At 46.9% G+C, this 26,319-nt stretch overlaps 1 protein-coding gene across 8 annotated transcripts in view; it reads right to left on the reverse strand.

Annotated features, from left to right (window-relative positions):
- The window catches only part of Tomosyn (syntaxin-binding protein tomosyn), a 50,757-nt gene that overhangs the window by 18,579 nt on the left and 5,859 nt on the right, over positions 1-26,319 (reverse strand). For 6 of the 8 annotated variants that reach the window (XM_077685613.1, XM_077685616.1, XM_077685614.1 and 3 more), the window contains exons 3-19: positions 26,054-26,135; positions 25,829-25,977; positions 24,610-24,744; positions 23,697-23,760; positions 20,410-20,493; positions 18,908-19,031; positions 18,484-18,559; positions 15,865-16,019; positions 14,312-14,384; positions 13,876-14,026; positions 13,333-13,400; positions 13,103-13,143; positions 11,004-11,218; positions 10,475-10,603; positions 8,496-8,647; positions 7,432-7,520; positions 7,174-7,286 (exon numbers count right to left, since the gene is read on the reverse strand). In XM_077685613.1, the coding sequence (XP_077541739.1) occupies positions 7,174-7,286; positions 7,432-7,520; positions 8,496-8,647; positions 10,475-10,603; positions 11,004-11,218; positions 13,103-13,143; positions 13,333-13,400; positions 13,876-14,026; positions 14,312-14,384; positions 15,865-16,019; positions 18,484-18,559; positions 18,908-19,031; positions 20,410-20,493; positions 23,697-23,760; positions 24,610-24,744; positions 25,829-25,977; positions 26,054-26,135 (1,900 nt within the window). The remainder of the gene's footprint in view (positions 1-7,173; positions 7,287-7,431; positions 7,521-8,495; positions 8,648-10,474; positions 10,604-11,003; positions 11,219-13,102; positions 13,144-13,332; positions 13,401-13,875; positions 14,027-14,311; positions 14,385-15,864; positions 16,020-18,483; positions 18,560-18,907; positions 19,032-20,409; positions 20,494-23,696; positions 23,761-24,609; positions 24,745-25,828; positions 25,978-26,053; positions 26,136-26,319) is intronic. The other 2 variants (XM_077685615.1, XM_077685620.1) reach the window with 1 other exon arrangement.

Here is a 26,319-nt window from a genome sequence, read left to right on the forward strand (position 1 = left end):
GTGGGGGAGGAGGAGAAAAAAAAATAATGCACATGGAGCACACAAGGGTGCCGGCAAGGTAAGGCACACGCACGAAAAATTTGCACCCAAGGTCACAGCACAAGGGAAAGAGTGGCAAGTGCCACTGGCACAGGATTGGCTCAAAAGAAACTAAGGCTCAATGCTTGGCTAAAAAATCAGGCGAAGGATTAGGCTGGAGCAATTCAAAATGCCTTGCGGGGCACATTATCAGGTCTTAGTCAACAGCAAACAGGCCCCCCCTCCCCCATGCTGCATGTAGCAACACTAGGCGCGGTTTCAAACTGTAAGCTGCCTAGCAGCTTGACACCACTGTTTAACTAAGTGTATCATTTTCTTAGCCAGCGATTTCTTCTTGTGTGTACATGCCCTACCTGCAATGAGCATATATTTCAGTGCCACAAATTTACGAAAAAGTATTTGGCTGCGAGACAAAGTAAGAACTCCCTCAGGTATGAGCAGAGGGCTTTCTTGGCTCTTAAAACAGTTAGATCCATTTAGACCTATGCAAACAATTTTTAAAACTAGAGCTCACCTTTCCATTTATGCAAGAAATAATTTTAAACTCGTTAAGACAATGCCAGCAATCTCTAAATAGCCCCACAGAAGATGCACGTCAATCTTTTAAAGATTAAAAAATGAATGATGCTACGTTTTAGTTCAGGTATCAATGTCCTACCAAACTGGTTTTGGAGCACTGGAAGCATTACTGGACAACTTTACTATTTGTGGTCTGTATCTATACCACTTGAGCATATCTTTTATGTCTGCAAGGCATGTTCCAGGAGCAAGAGTCTCACATATGCACTGAGGTGTCTATAAACTAAAAACTTTCCATAACAATTCCACATTACGAAAATTTAGAATATCCAAGAAACATGTTAACAATAATCTTTTTTCGTATTTAAAAAGCAGGCGCAGAAGCTCATCACCAAAACACAAGAAAGGAAACAGCAGGAATTCTTAGGACACAGATGATGCGTCAAATAGCCCTGCTATCGAAAATACATGTACGTTGGAATGTCTACCTACATTACTATGTACATCACTTTATCCTCAAAATGGTAACGTTGTTTCGCATTCAAATTTTGCTTTTGAAAAGAACTTTAGTGCTACAATTCATTGTCAATTAAGCTATGAACAGGAAACATTGAGGAAGGAAGACGACGACACAAGAAAATGAGGAATAAAGCCAGAACCCAGGGCTCACAAAACTGGGATGGTAACAGAGAAGAAACTCATGGACAAAGGAGGCAATTGCAGGGGCCAGCGAAACACAAAAGGTGAAGAAGGGAGGCAAACGAAAACTGCGCCTGGAACTTGGAGCATAGGCACTGTTGCAAACCCTTGCGGCTGCAACCGAAATGCAGTTCTGTTTTATCACTAAAATCAGCTCAGCTAATGTGATTTCAAAAGAGGCAATTCACCACTAAGCTGCTGTTTGACATTAGGGGCTGCCAGGAACTCTTGAGTAAAGGTTTCTACTATTGCCGGCGATGGTTTAAAATAATTGAACTACACCATCATAACCTTTTGAGCTAAGTTGCTAAAACCACATGGAACATACTGGTGATCTGTTTAGTACTCTAAATGCTTTTAGTTATGCAAGATAACGAAATTCAATGAACTCAGTGTGCCTCTGTGTGCGTGTGTGTGTGGGTTCAAGCTTTACCTTAAAAGATCCCAAAAATGTTTCCAGACGCCCTCTTTGTAATGCTCCCAGTGCTGCCTGGACATACTGCCTAAAGAATGCAAAGGGCCATCAATTTCCTCTTGTTTTTATACATTAACAAGCTGGGCTTCAGAGACATGCTGTACCTCATTCTAGTGTTGCAAACATATACCCCACAAGTTTTCTACTGCATTTTCGAATGCTAGATCACAGACCACACTATTTAGTATTCTCTTAAGAGCTCAATACCAGCACCCGCAAAACTGGGAATAATCAGTATGAGCAAACAGTGAGAGCTAAGCAAGTTTTAAGCAAGTTTTCACTGGATTTCTTTCTTCAGAGCCTCGAACAGATTGAATCAAGCGACTTTTTTCTGTTGGTAAATTTTTTACACAATCTGTACGGCTATGTACACAGATCATTTACTGTTCCTTAATTAAGAATGCAGCTTCATGCAGCTGAGAAAAATTACGCGAACAAACCAAGCACGGAAATGACACTGAGGAAGCGGGACTTGGGAGGGAGATGCAGTAGGGAAAACACTGAAAGCCATGCTCTATGCAGCAGAGGTTCTGCGTGCAGCAGCTTGCAACGTGGCAGCGTAAAGCTACTCCCATTTAGACATGGTTCTCTTTCATCGTTTTCTTACTGAAGCATGTTTAGTGCCTACACAGCACGAATCTTTTTTGTTTTGTTTTATACTGCCAAACATTTACACAGCTAACAAAGCTCCAAAAGCAGAGAATGCCATGCTTGGCGGCCAGAAACTCCACAAACATGCTCCACAACATCCTTGATTTAAAGCAACCTCAAAACAGTCTTTAAAGCCACCATTAAATGCAGAGAGGTGATAGGACTTAAGAAAATTTAAGAAAACTTGAGTGACACTTTGTAATTCGCTACCATCTCACAGAAAGTGTGTGCACACGTCTCTGGTTGTACAAGCAGACTCTAAAAACTGTTCGAGGGTTACCTTGGAAGGAAAATGTCCAATAGAATAACCCTAAAGTCTTAATATTTACCTTTCAGGCATTGCATAATATACAACGAAAAGAGTTCAGAAGTTCAAACATTGATTGATTGATTGTAGGGTTTAACGCGCCGACACAACGCAGGCGATGAGGCGCACCGTAGTGGAGGGCTCCGGATTAATTTTGACCACCTGGGGATCTTTAACGTGCGCCGAAATCTCGTACACACGGGCGTTTTTGCTTTTCGCCTCCATCAGAAAAGCGGCCGCCGCGGCCGGGAATCGAGCCCGCGACCTCGTGCTCAGCAGCGCAACGCCTTAGCCACTGAGCCACCGCGGCGGGTGGAATGGGCAGGCAATGGTTTTTTTTGAAGTTCAAACGTTCTTAATACACCCGCACCCCCACCAAAAATAAAACTAAAAAGAAAATGACAATAACAAAATCGGGACAACCAATTTTAGCTGTACTTATCACCATTGCTCAGTACAAGCTTTCTCACTTCCAGTGGACATTTCCCTTTGATCCCCCATATGCGCTGCACCACAAAGAAACAAGTCGTACTATGCTACACACACCAGGTGCCACACTGATGCAGCACAGCCAGCCTGACTTTTTAGACAAAGCTGTGGCAGCCACCACGAAAAGCACACTGAAACAAGGACAGATAATACAGAGCAGCCACGCCTGCAGGCAGCCTTCCCCACACAGCACGCCCACCTCCAACGTAGGGGCTCAGCTCGTGTCTAAAGCTATGCTGCCCCAGGGACTGTGGGCAGACAGTGAATTGTGTGCTGGTTGCATAAAACGTGAGCACACCAAGCACAAAGAAGGGTTCAAGGACAGGAATCCAGAACTGAAACTACTCTTGAAAATGGGACAGAACCCAAAGTTGGCCGTGGTGAATACCCTCGACTAGCATCCTACCACAGCGCACCACCTATAAGGTTCATGAAGCACTGCACATTGGCCCGATCCATGCTTTCTTAATGGGTTGTTCTGTTTTGTTTGTTTATAGCATTAAATCTGCAGTCTTGACAGCGCACATCATACTTAAAAAAAAAAAAAAAGTTTTGGAACCGAAGCTACACGTGGGCTATGGGGCACACCGTACGGGTGGGCTCTGGATTAATTCTGACCACCTGGGCATTTTTAATGTGTGCCGAAACCTCCATGCATGGCCGTTTTCGCCTTTCATCTATATCTAAAAAGAAGCCACCGGGGCGGGCCAGCAGGGCCTCTGGGCTCTGCTGCACAACTCCTTAGCTACTGAGCTGCCACAGCGGCATCTGTTCTTCTGACAGCTTCGTTTGGGGCACAGGTTTGGGCAGCACATAATCTCCTCTCACTGTGTGCCATGCCAGTGGGAATTTGCCAAGCAGGCCCCAAATTGTGCCAGTCACCAGCGGAAATCTCTTGAACCCGAGATGGGCCTCCCGCCCGACCAGGGTGAAGGAAAAAGGTGCCACGACTGACACCATCACCAGCACTGCTGCTCGTGTGACCAACGAACCCGAATTCTCCGGCTACCCACCACCACCTTGTGTCCCCTTTAAGCCTGCCTGAAGAATGGCTGCAGATAGTCAGGCACATTGGGATGCTTAACCACAGGGATGGCGAGGAAACACCAAGGCTAGTGTTATTCTACCCTGAAGGCTCGGCCAGAGTTTGCTTTGGGAACCGTCTCTAACATCCTGGCCTGGACTCTATTCAAGAATGCGTTCCAGAAGACGTTTGTTATCGTCACACGGAAAGAACGCAATGAGCACCCGCTTTAGGCTCACATGCTACACTCTAACAAAGGGGTCCTTGTGTTCAGTGAGGAGATGTGAGAGATCATTCCGACATGCTGAACCAAACATGGCAGAACTGCGAAACAATAACTCTTCACTGGCTGTGCCTGTAACCCCACAAAAGACTGTCACTGAATAAGGCTGTTGGGATAGAGAGCACGCTTGAAACGTATTCGAGGCAGTATGACCCCCAAACCAGCCCAATCACAGTAGATCATGCTGAAAATTTGACGTACTACGAGTTTCATCTGATACGCTACGTAAAAATGCCCACACTGTAGTCTGCAAAAAATTCCGAAAGTTCTTCCCAATGCCACTGCAACCTCAGGCCACAGCCCTAGCTAACATGGTCTGAAAAAAAAAAAAAAAAGTCCAAGCGTTGAGGACCTCTACGCTGCCCAAGGCACCCCGTGAGCCACAAGCCACGGCACACTCTGGCTCTTCCGTGAGGTGTCGTCAGGAGGACCCACCACACCACCGTGCAGCATCGCCCTCCCGGCCACCTATAGTTGTTCCAACACAATCGACTGGCGCTGAGGATGATGCGAGAAAAACAGAACTTTTCTACTTAGTTTTCTTTTCATGAAATGCAAGTAATTTGAGGTGGAACAGAGCCTAAACTGATAAACATTAATCAATGCTTACACCCTTCGGCAGACGCCCTTTTAATGAAGCAACTGTATCAGGCACACGTGCTTTGGCATTGCAACCTTCACAAATTTTTCATTTTTCAAACGTTCCGCCAATCCTAGCACCAACAGTAGCATGCTTTGCCCCTAGGGTTGTGGGTGGACAGGCTGTGTGTGGAAGCTGACCTGTTGTGGTTAGAGACAAGTTCTACAGCGGCAAGAGCATGCACATAAACAGTCGTCACAAACTGTGCTCTTAAATGTCGACTGCACACTTCACATTTTCATTCTTTCTTTTTCATCATCACCATTAGCCGATTTATGTCCACTGCAGGTCAAAGATCTCCCTCTCTTTTGTTTCTCACGCGTCGTTGAATGACAGAGCCACAAGATCAGCATGCGTGACCAACATCCCTGCAGATGGGAAAGCAACTGCCAAGTCCATAATTGCTGAATTGTACATCGGCACATTTAAGTTTTCTGGGTTTACCTCATTTACACCGAGGCATTAGGACAGCCATTATGAGACTGTTGCCCAACTTTCACGCAAGTGATGTATGCATAATGGTTTTTATGTAGTAAACTTTTTTCCCAACAGTTGCCTACAATTTGCCTGCTTTGATAATTCCTTTAAAGACAGAAATTAAATACACTCAAACCTCGATGCAACAAAGTCGGTAAAATTCATAATTTACTATGTTACATTAAAATTTGCTACACTGAAATTCGTAGTTAAAATGAAGTGCTAACCGCGTGAAGCAGTTCCTGCAAACGAATACGTGGAGCGCACACATGGCTGGCGCACTGTTTCTGCCGGAGCTTAATCGTTTGTTGCGGGCATCAGCGTGAACCGCATGGAGGGTTTTATGCACGCAAAAACGCGCCTCACAAGCCACAGGTGCACTGATGCAGCTGAGGAGACCACTCGCGCAATGCTGGTAGCTCCAGCGACCGCTTCTAACTGCTCGCTGAAATGCAACACGGGGCAAACGAAGTTGTTCATGCGGGAGAAAAGCTAATAATGTGAGCGAAATTTGTGCTGTAAAACGTCACACGTGCCACTTAGGAAAGCACCCATCAAGTATCCTCGGTGGTGGTCTCTGGCGAGGCCAGCCGGCATCCCCGAGCACTTCAAAGCTTTTGCTATCGGGAGCGCCCCTCCCCGTTGGCGAAAGTCATCAGGCTCCTCCCACTGCCGCGTGCGGCGCGAGTCGTTTTTTTTTTGGCTGAGGCAGAAGCCACCGCCGCCGTGGTATTGCGCACGTGGGCATTAAAAAGCCCCCCGCAGGGCTCATAGCGGCCCACAAATGCTTTGCCACGCACTTGCTGGAACGATGGAACCCAGCAAGCACGAGCGGACTTTAACAAAGGGCAAAGCGGCGGCATGTGGGGCGGCGGCACCATATGCAGTCTGTAGGCAAGAAGCTCGTAGGCAAGGAGTTCACTCACGGGCAACGTGGCTCACTGCATCTGTGGCATTGGGCGGCCCGTGTCGCTGTTCATGTTTTATCGAGACCCGTTTCGGCGCTTGCATCTCCCAAAATCTACTTCTACAAACCAAAATTTTGCGCCTAGTTATCCATGAAACTTCGTTACATTAAAATTTTGGCATGGGACTTCGTTATACAGAAAAAAAAAATTCTGTGGTTCGTTACGTCGGGAGTTTCATCACATTGAAGTTCATTACATCGAGGTTTGACTGCACTCTCTCTACCTACCTGGTCATTACATACCCTCCGATACGAAACGTCCACTTGGCTATTCAATTCCCCTGCAAAAATTGCCTGCGAACTGCTTTCATAGTTTAGTTTCTTTATCTTGCTGGAGGATAGGCCATAACAAAAAAAAAAAACACATCACAAAATTTCTGAGGAGATTCAGCGAGCCTAATGCATGAAGAATTAGCATTCGAAACAAGTTTGAGAAACTGCTTTACTGCCTGTATCGCGAGCTCATGCTTGAACCCGATTCAGCTCTGCAAAGGCGAGGGATTTCAGTGATAAAGGCGACCGTCACTGTCAGTGCCAGCTAAGGTATTCGACACCGGGACGCTTGAGACCGAGCAAGGCTAAACGTGCACAGAAACACCTGACCTGGTCGGCACTGGGAGAACGACACTGCTCCTGCTCGCCGGAGTTCTCATTTGAAGGCAGTATTGCATTCCGTTTGGGTGATCGGGCAACTCTCTGGTAGGGGTCAGAGGAACCTGCAGGCAGACAGACAGCGGGGGACGGGATGTCCAACCAGCACCAACTGGCCCCAGCCACCAAGGACGTCCAGGCCTTTAGGCTTCCCCACTCATCGCCTGGGTATTACGCATTGTCATCACGGAAAAGAAAACAAGAGCTCACCATACAAATCGGGAGTACCAAGGTTTAAGACACAGGTCTTCGTACAAAGGTCCACAACAACCAGGCCACATTCATTGCCATAGGCTAATCTGCAGGAAGACAAAGGAACGCATGAGGGGAAACAGTGAGGAAACTACACAGCGCCAAGATTGGTGCAGCAGAGTCAAAGGTGACGTCCACATGATGTTAATTAAAAATAGGGCCAACAGCGAGGGACCGGGAGGAAAAAAAGACAGGGATGCAGCGCTGGTCTTTCACACTGACAAATTGCTCATCTAATCCGTAATCAGTTGTGCTGCTTCCGAGTTTGCAGCAGCTCACCCAAGCTTCCACTTTAGCAACGTTAATCTTTGAAGTTACCCGGCCGTGGTTTTTCACTTCATTGCATAAAAGTAATGGCACATTAACTTGCAGTTGGTAGCCCCCAGTTAGGTTCAGTAGTACTTCTACCTTTACATGGTTCCTCAAGCCCTGTTCACCAATGCTATGGAGCCCACGCAGTCTCGCAAGGCTCAATATCAGCCCCCTCCCCTGGAAAAATTTTGTTAAGGCACATTTAATGGGCGGTCAATGCAGTAACCGCACATTTCTACCCTTTTCCCTCAAGCCATTTGTAACGCTCTGGAAGGTGGCACTGCGCTGGCTCGGGTTGGTGACAAGCCTGACCTTGCGAACGTCAGCGACACAGGCAAAACGAACCCTGGGAACCACTTGCGATTTCAAATAAAGAGACGTCAATTTATTACCATCTACTGCCATCGAAAATGTGAATCAATGGCTATTTACATTTTTCTGCCACAATCAGCGAAGAAGTACAAAATGCCCTGAAAGCTTATCTATTGATAGTACAAGTGTTACAACAGCCCTGCCCATAGTTAATCGATTGGAACTCGCGTCTGGAGTTTCTTTCTCAGGCGCAAATTCAATTCACACCGCATGCAATATCTGATGCACACTCCTCCACGGATTCCTCTCTTTGACAGGGACACCAAGCTCAGCGAGGTGAACTGAGCGCCAGCTACTGTGCCAGGCCTGAGCGAAAGAGAGACGAGGGGAGCACGCACAGATTGTACGTAGAGTTGACGCTGAGCGCGGTGATGTGTCCGGGCGTCTCCCCGCGCACCCACGGGAGCAGGCACACCAGGGAGGGCTGGAAGCCCGTGCCCCACTTCTGCTGGCCCGACCGGACGCTCAGCGAGGTGTAGTGCTCCCCCGCCTGCACCACACGCACCCACCACCACGGGCCCGTGAGCACCACCACTTCAGCTACTTCACACATTCGGTTAACGCAGTGCGGCACCTGGGCCCCAGTGAAGAGGCGAACGTTTGGAGGGGCCATGGAAACAAGATACGACTTTGTTTCACTTGAAAGACCTAGGTTTTGGCAACTTCGCCACCTCTGCTCCAGCCCCGATTTAACCGAAAGAAATATACTGAAGAACTCTCGTGCCCCACAATGCCAGCAGTGATGCAATAGAGAGAGCACTGGAAACATAGTGGTGGGATCAAACAGAGCTACCGGCACCACTGCAGTGGCCCAGTCATGTTTTTAGGCAGTGGCTGAGGTTGGCAGCCACCAAAGACAGCACAAGCAAGACATTGTGACGCTATAAAAACCCAGCAAGAAAGTTTCTGTTTAGTTGCCGCTGCTTCATTTGCTGTCCCGAACATCTAGATTATTTGTCTGAAATTTGAAATAAAGTTTGTATCATCAATTGTTATAGGACAAAGCACTCGTTTGAATGAACCAAAATTGTATCTTGTCATCATGGGCCCTGTAAATAAATTTTCAAAGAAAAAGACCCTACTAGAGGTTTACATCTGATTATATGCATCTGACCAATTACACCTGACCATATAAAGCAGCCGCTACGAGGATGACTAATTTTCTTTGAGCAGTAATCTAAAGATACAGTGCTAAGGACAGGGCACAGAATAGGGGAAGACATATGCAGCACTGACTGACTATCGTAAGCTTTTTTTTTATCACAAATTCCCTAGAGACACCTCTGCCTACCAGTGGGAAGGTAGCGGTCACCAACAAAACAGCAACTCAAGAAAAAGATAACGAATGAGAGAGAAGACTTCTTCTTGTCACCATTTTTTGGCATACCTGCTATTCTCTCTCTTCCCTTCATCATAAAACAACTGCACAAGAGCACACGTCCCAGGAGAAAATGTAGCTGGTCCCAGCTGGTTTATGGTTAAATTCCCAGCTGGGCCCAGCTGGGAATTTAACCATAAACCAACTGGGGCCAGCTACATTTTTTCCTGCGACAAAAGCAGTGAAGCTGCACTCCCAGATCTGTTGCCATTCTAACAGTTATCAGATAGCTGGATCATGACCCAAAAGGGGCAACAGCCACACATGCAGGCCGCCAGTTGGACGGGAACACACATTCTGAGAGAATGAGCCAGCCCTCGAAGCCCACCATTAGTGCACCTCTCTTCCCATCTGTCTAAGCAGTGTAGCTGCAGTTACAGTACATGAAATGTTAGGCTAGTTTTTAAACCAAAGCAGTATTTTGAACTTGCCAATGCACGTCGAGAAAATTGACAAATTCTGGTGCACTAGAAAGTGGTGGCAGCGCAAAATTGTTGAGTAATTAAACAAATAACAAATACCTGGCTAAAAGGTTCCACAGAAGCATTCCGTTTAAGCCATTAAAGAAACCTAATAAGCAATGAATAGAAGGAAGGATGGTCTGAAATGTATTAGCAGTTCTTTCAAACTGCCCCTTGTGTGTCATTTGGCAACTTCAACCAAATCTACTCGAATGTTAGTTCAATTACGACATAACCCTCATCAGAACTGTAATATTATCTTTCTAGCAGTTTTCAACTCCAAACATACAGATATAATTGTTTCCACTTTACAAGCTAGCATTACTACCCGAACAACCCGTGTAAACCACTGAAAGCCGTAGCTGCGCCTATAAGAGAACGAGCGTGTTCACACACATGCACCTTCCATAGGGCTCAAGCTGAACGCACACCACACCAAGCAGATGCATCATGAATGGAGGTGGCAAGAGGAGGAGACCTTTTTACAACCCTCTTCCACCAAGGCACTAGGGCAGGAACCCTGCTGCGACGATTGACGCTGGTACTCGCACTCAGGGGAACAGTCCGCTTCATCGTCCACCTCGTACAGGATTGGGGTCTCCAGCACCTGGTGGGCAGGCAGGGCACCCTCGTCAAGTGTGCGCCCCACTAGGGGCGTTCCCTTCTCGAGAAGTGTACGCACAGAATCAACTTTGCCTGTTCCCAACACAACAGCGGTGACACTACACAATCACTACTGAAAGCCCTCGTTGTCGCTAAAAATGACAATAACCAGAGAACGGTGCTTCCAAGTATGAGGGCATCAAGGCCGTTCAAATTTCCAGGCACAAAGGTCAACCCACCCAGCATTCAAAGCGCAACACCTGTCCCGAGCGGAAAGTAGTAGCGCAATAAGGCTCACCCATTAACGGGTGGTTCAATTCCGACGGATAGGCCGCACAATGTGCGCCCGCTTGTTGGACGGGGAAAAGCAGCGGGGACTGCCCGACAGAGGGAGGGAGACTCACGTCGACCTCGAGGGAGGCCTCCTGCTTCTTGAAGACAAAGACGACGACGTAGAAGCTGGAGCCGGCCACGGCCAGCAGGCGGCTCTCGGCACAGAAGGCCACCTTCTCGACGGCAAAGGGGTCGTCGTCCGGCGGCACCTCCTGGCTCCCACTGCGGCTCTTGGGCTTCTCAAACACCTTGGACGTCTTCAGCCGGTACAGCACCTGCAGCGTCACTGCACCACCGGGGACAGAAGAAGAGGGAAACAGGCAGCTCACCACAGGTGGGCACGGACCAACAGGGCGGGAGCCGAAAAAGGAGTTGATGATGGGGGACTGGCAATGCGGGAAAGTCAATGTGCAAGGAGACGGAGAACAACACAAAATGGCGGGAGATAAAACCTGGCTATCCAAGCTGTTTCCCTTATTTAGTGTGCAGCCCTTTGGCGGCCGTCTCTGGGCTGAGCTGCGTTTCTGTCGTAACCGAGTGAATGATGGCAAGACCCAATAGTGAAAGGAAGCAAAGGAGGAGTGTGTCGTGAAATTGTGAGGGGAGGGCGGTTCACCGTGGTGGCGCGAGTGCTCTCCAAAAATGTGTGGTGGGGGAGGGGAGGGCAGTATTCTGTGCCCGCACGAGGCGCTCGTCTGCGCGACACTGGTGAAAGCGTGAGGGGAGGGTGTGCGTGTCTATGATGTGCGTTCGCTTAAGACGCAGTTCATGGTCCCTTCCTGAGACGCACTTCGCGCCGCCGACGCAGAGGCTCAATCATCGCTGCCGTTGAGAGAACCCACGAGCGAATGCTGCCTCAGAGTACTGCTGCTGTGCCCGAATACCGCATTAGGGAGTATCATAATCGCCACCCAATTTTTTTCTTTTTTTCATTCATTAGAGCTATTCTGAAATATGTCGACAGCTGTATTTTAACGGTAAGACACTGTGCCTAACCAATTATTTTGTTCGGTCACCACTGTGTTTCAGAAACCTTGTTCTCATGAGCTTCATTATTGCTACTTTAAAAGCTACCTACCAAACTAAAAGTGATTCAAGCTAGCATATCTAACCCAGCACATTATAAATAATGAAAATTTATGCCCACAGAGTGTTTCACGTATGCAGATATTCACACAAGTTAGCACGCTTTTGAGAAACAACAGCTCCAGCTGAGCTCCCCCCAAAAGCATTGCACTTCACACAGTGCAAAACACTGTACAGCCACGACTTCGAACTAGCACACGCAAAACTGAAAAATACTGTTCACGGAGGTTCAATATTGGTGCGCTACTGGTATATTTGGAAAGCCACATTTGCCAACTTGGTTACAGCTATTAATTTAAGCCACGCATCAATTTGACTTGCTTGGAAAGAAATCACTCTAGCTCTGTAATCTGGCTCACGTTTTCGTGACTGCATTTCATTTGTCTGTGACTGTACAGCAAAGCTATGCAGTGCTGCAAAGGCTGCATATGAGCCCGATTACACCATCAGGATTACTAGCCTCTTGGCCTCACAGTATCTGCACCATCTTATTTAATAAGCTTGAGACAACATCTTCCTGAAATAGGTCTCATATTACAACTGCTGGCACAAGCCAGAGTATTATTATTAAAAAGAAGACACTCTAAAGTCCTTCACAAGAAGTTCTTGATTGATTGATTGCAGGGTTTAATGCGCTGACGCAAAGCAGGCGATGAGGCGCGCCGTAGTGGAGGGCTCCGGATTAATTTTGACCACCTGGGGATCTTTAACGTGCGCCGAAATCTCGTACACACGGGCGTTTCTGCTTTTCGCCTCCATCAGAAAAGCGACCGCCGGGGCCGGGAATCGAACCCGCGTCCTCGTGCCCAGTAGTGCAACGCCTTCGCCACTGAGCCACCGAGGCGGGTTCACAAGAAGATCGTATTTTCAACACACGAAAAAGCGGTTTCTCATTCATTATGCACCCCTACATTTCCTGTGATTACAAAAGTGAACATGGGCACTGTTGTAACGCACTTTTGAGAACACTTCTGGATTAACAGAAGATGTGAATGGCCTTTCACCCCTGTCCTTACGTAAAATCTTGTCCAAGCACCACAAAACAGAAGAAATGGTAAAGGCGATAGTGACCACCACTTCCTACCTGAAGATGCATCCCACACCTTAAGTGATCCATCAGCATGTCTGAAAATGAGAAGGAATAACAAATGATATAATGCCCTATCTGGAATGCAGCCACAAAACCTGTCCTTTCATCCCGCAACTGGCATGCATTTTAGAAGTGGTGCTCGAGTGAACAATTACCTGAGGTGTGCGGGGTGGGTAGGACAATATTCCCCCCTCCAAACACCACTGAAGCAAGCAAAGACGTACCCAGTGATGATCACTTCAGGGTAGCTGACAGTCGATGTCCCCCACTCGCCACCACTGATTGGCCACTCCTAGAGGACAGGAAACAAAACAGAGCAGAGAAAAAAAGAACTGGCAACATAAACTCTATCACACTCCTAGAAGCCTAGCCTAACAAACAAAAACAGTGCTCAGAATATACCTAGCCACAAAGTGAAATGATGGGAGCCTTGCACAACCCTTACAGTTGCACTTTTTCTTATATTTTTTTTGTTAAATGCTAGTTTTCTGAAACATTTGTCAGCAGGAGCACCATTTTCATGATACCATTGTTAAAAATAAAAAAGAAGGCCTTTAAATTGCGAGTAAGTGTGGGTAAATCAAATACTGTCTGCAACGTATTCATGTGAATGCAAGACAATAAAAAGTTCTAGAACCCCACCGAACAATTGGCATTTTTATAGAATTTGGTTCCTTTAAAGATAACTGCACCTTGTGGTATGCCTTTTAAGTGGATATATACCATACCTGCACGTGCAACACGCAAACTGCAAAGTAGCTGCGCACCTTTTCAGAGAAGCCACCCCTCTTGTTGGCCTTGCTGCCCACCGAGTAGAAGGCGGGAATCAGGTCCGTCGGGCAGTCGGCCAGGTAAGTACAAAAGGTCACGGGAGATTCGTGCAGGTCCATTGAGTAAGGGTTCTGGAAACACGGGTAGCTGCAAACGCCAACGGGGGGATCAGGCACACACGCAGACAAGCCCAACGGCTAACGACACTTGGCGACCTCAGAGACAGCACAGGCTGGGAAACTGGTCCAGGCTGACACCATTTGGGTGGAACACAGCCCACCATGTGGAGGCTGACTAGATGAGTCAACCCATGGCAACAACTACTCGCCTTACCAGGCTTGCCATCTGAGGAGAATGACGGCCTACCAAACAGCTGCCGTCAAAGTCCTTCATGAGAAGGAAAAGAAACAAAGGTTCACCGCTGACACATACCCTTGGCTTGTGAGGTCAACCACCACTAGATCATTCTGTAGAAGAACAACAACAGCGTAGGGCTCATGGAAATCTGCAAGCAAATGACAAAGGAGGTAGTAGTGAGCTCTCTTCGCAAGCAAACTAGGCTCGCTACATGAAAGGAAAAGCTATTATGCCACGAAAATGGAAGCTATGAAAGAAACTGAACAAGCACCATCTGAATACACTTTTCAATCTAAAGTTCTGTCAGGCTGCTGGTTTCATCACCAGCAAGTTTTAACCATGCAGACTGTTCGTCAACCATTCTAAACACAGGGGTGGAACAGAGTACATGGTTTGGAAGCAGCCCTCGGAGCAGGCGAAACTGCCTTTAGTAGCAGGCTTGGAGCATGCTACTAAACGGAGAAAGGCCGTTTGGGAAGGTGCTGGCACAGGCTGCTGTACTAGCCCGTTGCCAATTGAGATTATTCATCTACTATATTAGGCATTCTACCGTGCACTAGAATATACTCCAAACCAGGAACGCAGTTCCTGTACAGTATCTGACAATTTACAATGTGCGCAGTAACCTACTTTCCGTCCCAGCGATGTGTGCCACGTTATCACCGTTCGAAGTGTAAACCTCACACGCAGAGTCGAAGGGGATCAGATAACAGGCCTCGCTTCATGTCCAGTAAATGGCAGTGCTGTGCGAACTCCCAGCCGCGTTCCATAAAACAGGGCATTTGCCTGCATTTTTTCTATCAAACAGCGGTTTCACTGCGTGCACAGGAGAGCATAGCTTAGTCTTCGCCCGTCACGGGGTTGCAAGAGTCGACGAACGTGCGCCTTGGACTACGCGACGAGTGCGTCCCAGGAGGCATAATTAATGCTGGACCATGCTCCACATACATAAAGCCAACTCCGAAGTTCACAGGCGAAAATGAGCAATTACCTCACAACAAAGGCGAACCGAATTGACAAGCGAGGGCAAAGCGCACAAACAATACATGCATCTACAAAAATGGTTGACTAAATTGAAGCTCACCTCCACAACAACACATGCGAATATTATTCTGTTTTCTATCAGTTTGCGATGTGACACAAAAATGTTTTGCTTACTTTTGGTCATTTTTCATTGATTTTGGCGCAGTGGCCAGCACCTGTGTTGTGCCTCCGGCCTAACAGCTAAGCCAAATTGCCAACTTCCGTAGCCACCCATAGCTTTAATGAAACCAAAACTTTATCCGCATTGAAACCGAAAACACGATGTTTCAGCCAGGTTTTTGGGCCGGGGTACCATGGCAGTCGTATCTCGTGGCTCAACTCGGGCTCTGCGGTGCAGGACGGTGCTCATAAACAAGCTTGGCGCAATAGAGGCACTTTGGCGCAGGAGGTAAACAAGTTCGGCACTGAATGGCACGAATGGCGCAGCTGTTCCACCCCGGTAAATAGACACCTACTAAGCATACAGCAAGCTTATCGACAGGTACAGATTAGATGATATGGCGCTTTGATATTTGTGGCAATTAGACAAGACAAACCAGTAGCGCAGACTGAGCTGGGAAAATGCCAGGAAAAAGGGGACGCACCACTTTGGAATGGGGTTTCACAGAGGGTAACAAAATCAACAATGTTGTGCTCCATTTCCAAAACTGTTGTGGTTTTTCCATGAATAACAGTCAAAGCCGGTGTCTGGCCACTCTTGTCGAAGGGGAGGCCTCCCGAAAAGATAACAAAGGAGTCCCTGTAAAAGCAATAAAAACGTGAGCTCTTCACATACCAAGTGTTTTAGCAAAGTTGACAGTACTTATTTGTAACATAACTTTCAATTTGTGAATATTTATAGAATTGAACCAAATTTGAAGTTTTTTCATTATTTCACGGGTACTGAATTCCCCAATTTATGGGGGGCAAGTAGACCTAACAATGTCGCAGAAACCTCCAGTATTTCTGCATTGGTGCACCTACGTTCCTCATACTTTGTTGCAGGCCGGAGTAGGATGTAGCAGGCTATGCTAACTCATACGTATTAATATGTGCGGCTGCATGTGCATGTATTAACGCAAAAGAGCTGCTCGGCTAGTTTGGCGAAAGCGCACGCCCAGCTGGCATCTGCGAAGGATGTTTCCGAGAGGTGCCTCACATCTCCCAGTGGAAGTGACGCCGGCAGCATCACCCAACTGAAAGGGACCCTGCAACACTTTTTTACTCTTTTTTAAATCCTAAATGCTTTCAGAACATATTCAACAAACACATCCAGTAGTTAGAATAGGAGGTCCCAAAGTACCTCAGCCAAAAATAACTGCTCTATGCCCATCAGATAACTTAGAAACTTGCTCAAGAGAATTTCCTCTTTCCCAGACTTGACAGTCTGAGTGCTTGAATCGTGTCATTGCAGCAGTGTAGCAGCTATTGGCCAGATTTCTTTCAGTTGCAGCAATGCAATAAACACATTCAAAATTCAATAACCAAAAGCAAATCGGATCTGCTCTGATGAAAAAATCACACAGTGCTGCTGCTCCTTGCTGGCAACAACTATAGCTTTCGAAAGGATAAAGGAAATGCGAAGGATAAAGTGAACGCATTTATCGGAAGTGCTGCAGAGTCCCTCTAAAAAGACGCTGCAGCAGGGACTGGCACCCTGCGGAACACGGAGTTTGAGGTAAAAGTGAAAGGGTGCCAAGAGAAGAAATAAAACAAAACAAAAACCCCCCTCCTGGCTTCATGCACATGCGACTGGGCGCTGCCTAGAAAGCGTTTGATTCCTTGAGTCAGCGCAAGATGGCCTAAGGTGCACTTAAATCTATGGCATAGAAATGCATCGTATGACAAGGGTGGCCAGTACCACGTGCAGCACCCCTCCGCAACAACAACCCAGTATTCCCCCAATGTAATGCCCTCGAGCCTTTAAGGTAGAAATAAATGAAAATAAATGTTTTCGCGTTTTTATGTGATGAAAATACATATGCTTAGAGATCTTCAGAAACTTTTTGATCTCTACATGATGTTTTTGAAATGCGAAGACACAACAGAAGGCGGGAGGAATATAATGCGACAACAAGATTCAAACGTCCATTCCATAACGGTAATTTTCTACATATGGACACTTTTACTGCAACCTGATATGCTTTTAAACTGTGCACAGCAGTCACTTTGGAAGCTTCGAAAGCAGGTTTTTCTTCGCAACCTTCTTTAGCATTTTACCGAAATTCTTTGTGAGACTCACTTCTTTGCAAGTTGAAGGCAATTTGTGAAAAAACATGAAAATTATCATTCTGAAGAAAATTACTTGAACGAACTCAATGTGCCTGCAGAACTTCGGCATTGCTATGCTTATTCTACTCGGTGATGGTTATAAAACGGTAATGTGTGATGCGGCATTGCTGTTTACTCACGCCTTTGTTTAGTTATGCATCCTCGTCAAAACACAACCACTTCTGCAATAACTAACTCAATTAAAAGAGTCAAGATAACAGATTCCTCCACATTAAAAACATCAACTGAACTGAAATGGACCCAAAATTAGTTATACACAAAGCAAACCATTTCTTTTTGTAGATTTCTAAGTTGAAGTTATGCTAGCTCTGGTGCAAGGGTCCCATATCAGAGCAGGGTACTTAAATGCTGGCTGAACGAGATGATCAGACAGAATGCTTTCAAACTGACAAAGACGCTTTTTTCTAGGAAGAGTGCAAAATTGTAGACTTATTTTTGCAATTTCTAGCGCTTGGTTTGCCCCAAGGTAGTTTTCAGAAACAACCAAGAAAATTTTTGTTGCAACAGAAAGATTGCTTCACCGTGAAAGTAAAATGCAGCCAATAAAACCGTCAGACTATGAAACGCATCCCCACAGGTCTATTTTCATATGCATACCCGACGTGCACTGTGCATGCACCAGTGACACGCTGACAGGCTTTCAGTTAGAACAAGCCTGCGCACAACTAGGGCATGCACAAAGATGACAGACTCCCGCCAACTTGGAACACACATCTTTCGCTTGGCGAATGGATGCATGAGAACCGTTTTTGTTACTGTACTTGCATGTCGGGCTTCCCTGTTCAAGGAAAGAACAATTTTGCACTTTAGCAACCAGCACAGGTAGATTCACAGGGTCGTGAAAGCTTACAACCCAGTGCGAAACAGCCTCGACTAAGAAGGCGTAAAATCTACGCAAAGTGAGCAGAAACAACGGAGTGACAGATACGTACGCTCCCCTGACCGTTTTCCATTCCGCCTTGTAAATGGGCTTGCATGGATCAGGCTTGCCTTCTTTCGTGTTCCGCACTGACGGGGAAGAACACAAGGGAGACGCCACTGAGACGAAAGGCTCACACTGCAAGTGCACACATACCACCCCCAACAACAACCCGTTGTGTGCTTCAGAGCCTGAACAACCAGTTCTGCTCTGAAGGTCTATTCCTGTTCGTGTTGTTAACATGCAGCATCAATTAACTGCCCAGCCCTTATATACGCAGCTCCTTCTGTGCAAGTGCCCATAAGGGAGAAAAGATCCCCTGAAGACCTCTTGCCCTCTCCAAAACCCACCGCCTAAACAATCTCCCGCCGCTGTGAATTCTGCTCCCCGTCAGCACCAGTCACCCAATTAGGCTGCCGGCTGGAGCAGGGTCGTACCGTGCGGAAAGATGATGTTGATAGGTTTGCTCGGGGCGCGGATGTTCCATGTGGTTAGGCTGCCATCGGAGTGGCTGCACATGAACTGCTTGCCCTCGTGGTGCCATGCGACAGAGTGGAGCGCCTGCAGGGGGGGGGACAAACAAGCACGGGGCTTCAAGCCAGGCTCTTCTCAGTGCAAAGCAGGTCCACAACACCATTGCAGAACTGCGATCAGGCACATTCTACTCAACCAAGCACTTTAGTCCCTTCTGGAAATTCAGCTCCAAACTGAGGTTACCGTATTTACTTGTGTAATGAACCCACTCGCGTAATGAACCCTCCCCCCACTTCTCTTCTTGAGAATTTAGTTTTTTGTCACCTTGAATAAAAAATGCGGCGGGAATATGTTTTTATCTCAGCATGATTGCTGATCCCTTAGACCACCATAGTAACTTGATATCACGCTACAGTACGCGCAGAAATGCTAAGAACGCATTCCAACAAAAAGAAATCTTAACAGTAGCAAGAAACGTGAGCGCGAATGCCGTGGCTCACAATTTAAAAATTGCGCACTTGCGGAGCGCCACCTTCTGAACGCAAAACGAACATTCTTGCGCCGTAAAAACGTTCCTGCGTGCGAACAAAGCATGAAATGCACTCCGAACTCCTTCCCTGCTCTTTTTTGCTATGGCTGGTTCTGGCAGCGTGCGAACAAAGCACTAAACGTACTCCGCACTCCTCTGCTCTTGAGGTTCTGCGATTTCGCCATTGCACTCGCGGTTTTGTTGTTCAGCTGTGCTCCGATCTTTTTTTGTGCTCCTAGTGCGCGCCGTACGATGGGCCAGTACATCAGCCACACAGCCGGATTTAAACTGAAGGTGGTGGAGCATGCGTTGATGCACATGGAAACCGCGCGGCTGGGCGGCACTTCGTGTACGTTACGGGCGAAAATGAGGTTTTTGGGCGGGGAACAGGGATCGCCGTGTGTTTCGTGGGTCCAAAGAAGGAAATTTTCCGGTGTCGGAAAAGAAGCTTTGGAGTGCCTTGATAGCACGCGAGACGGTGCGCTGTGGGCCGACAACAAATGCAAGGCGGCAAGCAACTTTACTAAGGAGGATAGCTCCATGGCGAGTAGGGACCCACTAGCACGTTGCAAACAAAAAATAAATTTGATTACATAATTACCTAGTGCTTTTATGAAAATGGCAAGGCTATGACAGTGTTTCCCTCAGCAACTCTGCTGTATGAAATTTCAACCTTTAAAACCGTTGCAATTTTTTTCCACATAATGAACCCTCCCACCAAATTCATGCTAATTTTCTGGAAAAAAAGTGGGTTCATTGCGCGAGTAAATATGGTATTTGTTACTGCCCCAGTAGTTATTTCAATGTGGCTTCACCTCAGGTCACTGGCACTGCTGTACAAATTGATACCAGGTGTTGGCTGCAAAATCTCAACAACAACAACAACAAAAAAACAAACAAAAAAAAAACACGGCATGATTGTGCTGGCAGACTCACTTCGCTATGTTGGAACCTTGCATCAGCAGCACGGTTGCGCAAGTCCCAGAGAACCAGGGCTCCCGTCTCAAACCCAATCAGCAGCTGAAAGCAGCAGCAAAAGAAGAAGAAGGCAACCCATGCAGTAGTATTAGCGACACTTGAGCTTCAGGCAAAACTTGACTCAAAAGGGTCGAGGACGACTGCCCCAGCTAAGCAGCTTGTGGCTGGAACCAAATTATCATCAGGTTGCATCATTGCAAGGCACACCGCAGTGTTCAAGAAAGGATCAGGAAACTCATGGTCCCACGGTATTTTTCATCCCTCAACAGCACCCAACTGCGTTTTATCATTTCCATTTCTCATTCTTCTTTCTCTCCATTGTTACCTGGCGTGCAGCACCGAGTCATTTTGTGCGAGCTAGCACAGTTTCTTAGAAACACAGGTTAATATTGTCACGCGGGACCCAAAGGCATACATGGGAAGTGTTCTGGCCATCACAACATTGCACGGGCAGCAAAGATCTGAAGCATCTGGCCCCCAAGTGGCACAAAAATTAGTCCTGGGCACAGATGGGCTTCGCACAATAGTGCACTGCCATCCCAGTAGGCCCGGCCCATTCATCCTTCTGCAGGCCCGTCTTTCCACAGCTGCATGGCCTGCATGCTATGGCGAGGGCCCAAGTCATTCCATAAATGAAACTTCAGTAGCAGAAAAGCATAGACCTAAGCTGTTACCTTTATTCAAAATTCTATGCCACCTCAGCTTTGCTAGCTGTCTGCCTCTTCATATCATAGAGTGAACCGGCTCATTATTCTTCCCAGTTTTCTGTCAATCACTGCAGCCACTAAATTTGTTAGGTGGAAACTGCCTGCTGATCCTGGTGATACCAACATCAAGTTGTGGGCAAGGTACCGCTGCTACTGGTGAAACAGGACAGGAGCGTCTGATAACTACACTCGTTTGACTCCACGTTTTCGGAGGTTGCGCAAATGATATGCCGTGTGCCAAATAAGACTATGTGACAAAACTAACCACTATGTTCACATGTAGCAAATACCTATTCCGGAAAGCATTGTGGTCAGATGAATTCACCACTCACAAAGCTCGTTTTCACAGAAAAAATAAGTGCTCTAGCCTCCAGCGCCAGCAAGCTTTTGAGAGACCAGACAGGCCTTGTTTTCATAGCAGTGGTGCGCATGGGAGGAGAGAGTCAGAAGAAAGGTACTACCATCATCAGCACCCTCTCTGGAAATTTTCAGGTTTGGAGTAAGGACAAGGCCACCGATTCTGCTTATGAAATAATAAATACTATTTTTTTTTTTTAACAAGTGGAGCGCCAAATTTATGAGGTTTCGACATTTGAAGGACAAGAACGACAAAAGCTCCTCAAGGAAAGCAAAAACAAAACGGCACAGGTTGCACTAGTGGTGCCAGGCTGGAGAAACAGCAAAGCTGGCGGCCCCTCTCCTTTCAGCAGAGATCCAGCTGTTGCACCTCGCACGGATATCCGAACTCGCTGCTAAAAGTTCTCCATGACTGACAGGCCTGGATCGTCTTGTCCGCAGCCTTTCACATCTTTTTCATTTTTCATTTCATTTTATTTCCTTAAAGACCCCCTGCGGGGCATCTCCCTCAAAGTGGACCGTGTTAGCACGTGGTCTAGCGTGGGTTCTAGCATGTTAGCACGCACTAGAACCCGCGGCAATTAGCTTCGCAAAGTCGGCATCTGCAGCGCAAACTCGGCGTCTGTGCTTCCCACTTCAGGCGCAAACGTGCGTGAACTGGCACATAGAAGAGCAGGCGAGAGATCACACCACGAACGCTGGGCCGAGCATTCTCGAAGGTTGAGCTGGCCAATGCCGAGTGCTCCTCACGAGGCTTATGCTCACGTATGCTTAGTATTTCTTTCTTTCTTTCTTTTTTTTTGCGAGCTCAAGTGGTACAAGCCCCCGCGCAAGCCTGGGCGACGCCAGGTGCTCCTCGTGAGGCGCACGCTCACAGCAGGCGCTCGGCTGGGCCTGGTAATGCTCGACGGCGGAACTAGAAGTTGAAACAGCTCTGCTGCTAAAATAAAATGAAAAGGTTACGTCGAGTACACCAACTGAACCCTGCAGTTCGAGTTTCCTCATTTTGAATTGATCTTCTTTTCTTTTTAACTAATGCCGAGCAAAAGCTGGCTTCCTCAAACAGCACTGCTTAAAATGATGGTGTCCCATGTCGTTGCTTGCCACAGCCTACACCACTGGCTATGATGAGCTCCATTGCAGAGCCTTTCTACTAGCCGAGGAGGGAAAAAAAAAGGCTTCGCGCGCCTGCCTGGACCGTGCATACACATAAAAAAATGGCCGTACTCCGTGGTTCTACCAGCGCTGGCAACAATACCCAGCTCAATGAAATGTCCCACAGGTGCTCCTCATTTTGTTCATAATGGCTGATATGCATCTGCAATCGTAGCCAGGCCTAAAGGTTCGCCGCAGCCAGATGCTCGATGAAGTGCCTAGGGCACACAATGCACAATGGGCGTCCATAATTCATCTCTGTCACCCCAAAGATGAACAAAGTTGGAAGCACACAACTGCGCAGCGGGGTAATAACAAAAGCATCTTGCAGCAGCCATACGGCACACACTAAGCCAGCTAGATTTCTAGAAACAAGCTCCGAGCGCAAGACTTTGCGTCCTTGACATGTATCTGAAGCTACGATAATGCGCGGGATCAATACGAGTGAACTGACTGAAAAAGATGCTTTAATTAACATGAACAAATGGGACACTGCAGAACACGATGGGCATACCGCTTCCACTTATTTAGGAGCTGCACAAAATAAAAAATGCCCGACCAGCCAAGCACAAAAAACCGAAAAGAAAACATTGCAACGCCGTGTCTGTTCCGCCTTTGTCGCGTACTTACAAAATGCTTCCGAGTAAACTCTGCAGACATCCCCAAGTTAAAATGTACCAAAATGAAACACTGTCCGGAGTTTTATCGAGTTGGAGAAGTTAGCTATTGCAATGATGGGGATAGGGCGGGTGTGCAACGGGAATTGCAAAACAGGTGCTTCGCAAGGAAGAAAAGGGAGATAAAATACAGCGCAGTGCTGACATTACAAAGCAAAATGAGCTGTGGAAGGAGTGTATGACGCGTGCTCTCATTAATATTTTCGGTAGCCATGCCTACAAGGGTGGCCATATGTGAAGTGGTTGACACCAGGAGAGGCACTAGAGCGAAAACAAAGCACGGCCTGCATCCAATGCAAGATGGATCCACGGGCTCATAAGCGAGACAGCAGGGGCAGAGGTGGCTGACCTTGTTAGCGTCCACTGGGTTGTCGCTGACATGAACCACTGCGCCAGGATGTGTTTTACGAGACCTGGGGAAAACAGAGGGTGCACACGTGTTCATCAGGCACACAAAGAGCACACCCTAAGGTAACTGAATGACTAGTCTCAAGACCAGCAAGTGTGACCTTGATTCTTCCTCTCAAGCACTTAATAAGCACTGCACTGTAAATACTTTGGTTCAATTGAGCCATTTCATTTCCACGTGCTTCGTGTCCATCTGTGATCTGGAACTTAATCCTTCAAAGTTCCAACAAAACTAGAAACAAGTCCAGCCTTGTTAAAGGCACCAGCCAGGCGACTTCTAGGCATCAGTTGCTCTAATTGGTCCCCTATTCTGGATATTCTGCCAGCAACCTTCCCAGTAACACAGTTGTAACTTGGCTATATTAACATTAATTTGCAGTTTGTTTCATCAAAGTTATCGTGACAATATTGCTCTGGCGTAACGGGGAGCCACAGAGTGATGTAGGACACCTGAAGTTTACAATGTGAACAAAAATCTCGTACACAAGGGCATCGTCCTATTTCACACACATTATAAATACAAGCTCTGTGGCCAAAAATCAAATATGCAACCTCTATATTTTATATTCTAGACTATGTTCTATTCTTACTATCCCTACTTTACTATGTTCTACACTGAAGCTATATTCTATATGCTATTATATTTATATAATAAAGCTATGTTTTATACCACTATACCTTAAATGGTGATGCTGCAGATAACACTAGGCATCAAGCTGCTCCAGAAATTGAGGGGGCTATCACTACAGTACATTACCCAAGCAAGCTTCAATCTCCTACACGAGCCTTGAGCAGTCAGTAAATGAAACAAACACCACTGGGAAATGAAACTGCCAAAATCAGAAGGAACTCACAATTCTATGGCCTTGTTCCAGTTGATAACGTAGCCAGAGAGAGTAAATGATTCTATGTTTACTACATGTAAATTGCCACGTTCGGTGCCGATGTACAGCCATTTGCTCTGGAAGGGCAAGTGACAATGGGTGATCCTGGAAGAGAAGGGGAGGAAAAGAAGAAAAAAAAACGTCGATGCCTTGGCCGCATCCTCGGGTATTTGGGCAGTCAGCATTCGGAATAAAAAAGTCCTGCAGGTAAGGGCACTACACATGGCTCAGCTTCGGTAAAGGTTATTCACTCGACATTACATGCAAAAATAATGCGGAAATTGCCACGTAATGTTGCACTGGAAGAAGAGGAGAAGTGGGCAAACACCCATCGCAAGTCTCATTCAAAGGATGACAACCAGCAACACATCCACCCCCATTAGCGATAAATATCCATCCCTGCAGTTTGCACCAAAACAACCAACTGGCCTTGCTACCTACACAATCCTTTGCTACTGTAAAATACCATCCTCAATCAATGCAGAAAAAAATTTCAGTGGCCTGGCATGGACACATGCCTCATGCAACTGCTTACAAAACTTGGAGAATACAACTTGGAACAAGGGTTTCACTTTCTAAAGGGATACCGAAGTGAATTTGTTGAAAGAGTCTTTTGTGGCCACAATGTGCACTCAGACCGATGTGTTCCATCTTTCGACTCCCCTAGTTCACCTACGATGGGTGGCAGGAAAAACAGCGAGCGCCATTCGCAGCGGCCACCTGAGCTCCCATGACGACGCCACACTGATTTGCAATGCGTTTTCATGCTTTCTCAGCTGACCTTAAAATCCTTTTCACCCATTTTATGGACTGTTTGCTCGGGCACAGGCCGCACAGATTAAACACACTAGCAATTGGCTGAATTTCACCACGTGAACCAGCCAGTGAGCCGTCGCAGCCGATATCAGCAAATCAAAAAGGAAAGTGTCACGAGGGAGGCGGCACTTTCACGTGCACATTTCTTGATAAAAAAGTGTGCATAAATGTGGCAAGGTAACTAAATAACGTCTACAGCTTACAACTAATGTTTACTTGCTTCACTGTTCCTTTAAGACTGCATACACTGAAAGCCACTGCATTCAAAGGACAACTTAAGGGGAAGTTGCAGGAATTCATGCCGCTCTATACCACCCATACAGCTTGGTGCCCCATATTGTTCTCATCCTTACCGGGTGCATGCGAGACTCACCTTTCCTTCTGAAACTTGAGCGTGTGCACCACCTCGGGCTTCTTCTGGCGGAGATTCCAGAGGTGGAGGGTATCGTCTGCACACACGCTGATCAGAGCACCCTGAACACAGGGCAAGGGCCAGTCAAAACCTGCTTGCCCCGCCCTTTGCTAGCCCAAAAATTCCGTCAACCCAGCTGGACATGTAGAAAAAATTTAATACAAAAGGAAAAGAGGAGGAGCTTACCTCATTCACCAAAAATAAAATCTGTATCACAGCATACTCCAACACGTGTTGAATGGTGCAATCCACACCAGGCCTGCCAAACCTTGAGAAAGTCGGCCGTCAAGGAGGTCCAAACTGAACAATTGTGCACTTGGTTGCAAAGAACAGACCAGGCAGTGATCAACGCCATGCCATGCAGGACCCTTTTACATAAAATTTACGGCCTAGAGGTTCACCTCAATCGGTGCAGGAGACACACTGACAATTGCAATCATTTTCAGCATTTT

Source organism: Haemaphysalis longicornis, unplaced genomic scaffold (genome assembly GCF_048455015.1).
Source record: "Haemaphysalis longicornis isolate Haplotype H1 unplaced genomic scaffold, Haemaphysalis longicornis Haplotype H1 scaffold_9, whole genome shotgun sequence".
Classification (NCBI taxonomy): domain Eukaryota; kingdom Metazoa; phylum Arthropoda; class Arachnida; order Ixodida; family Ixodidae; genus Haemaphysalis; species Haemaphysalis longicornis.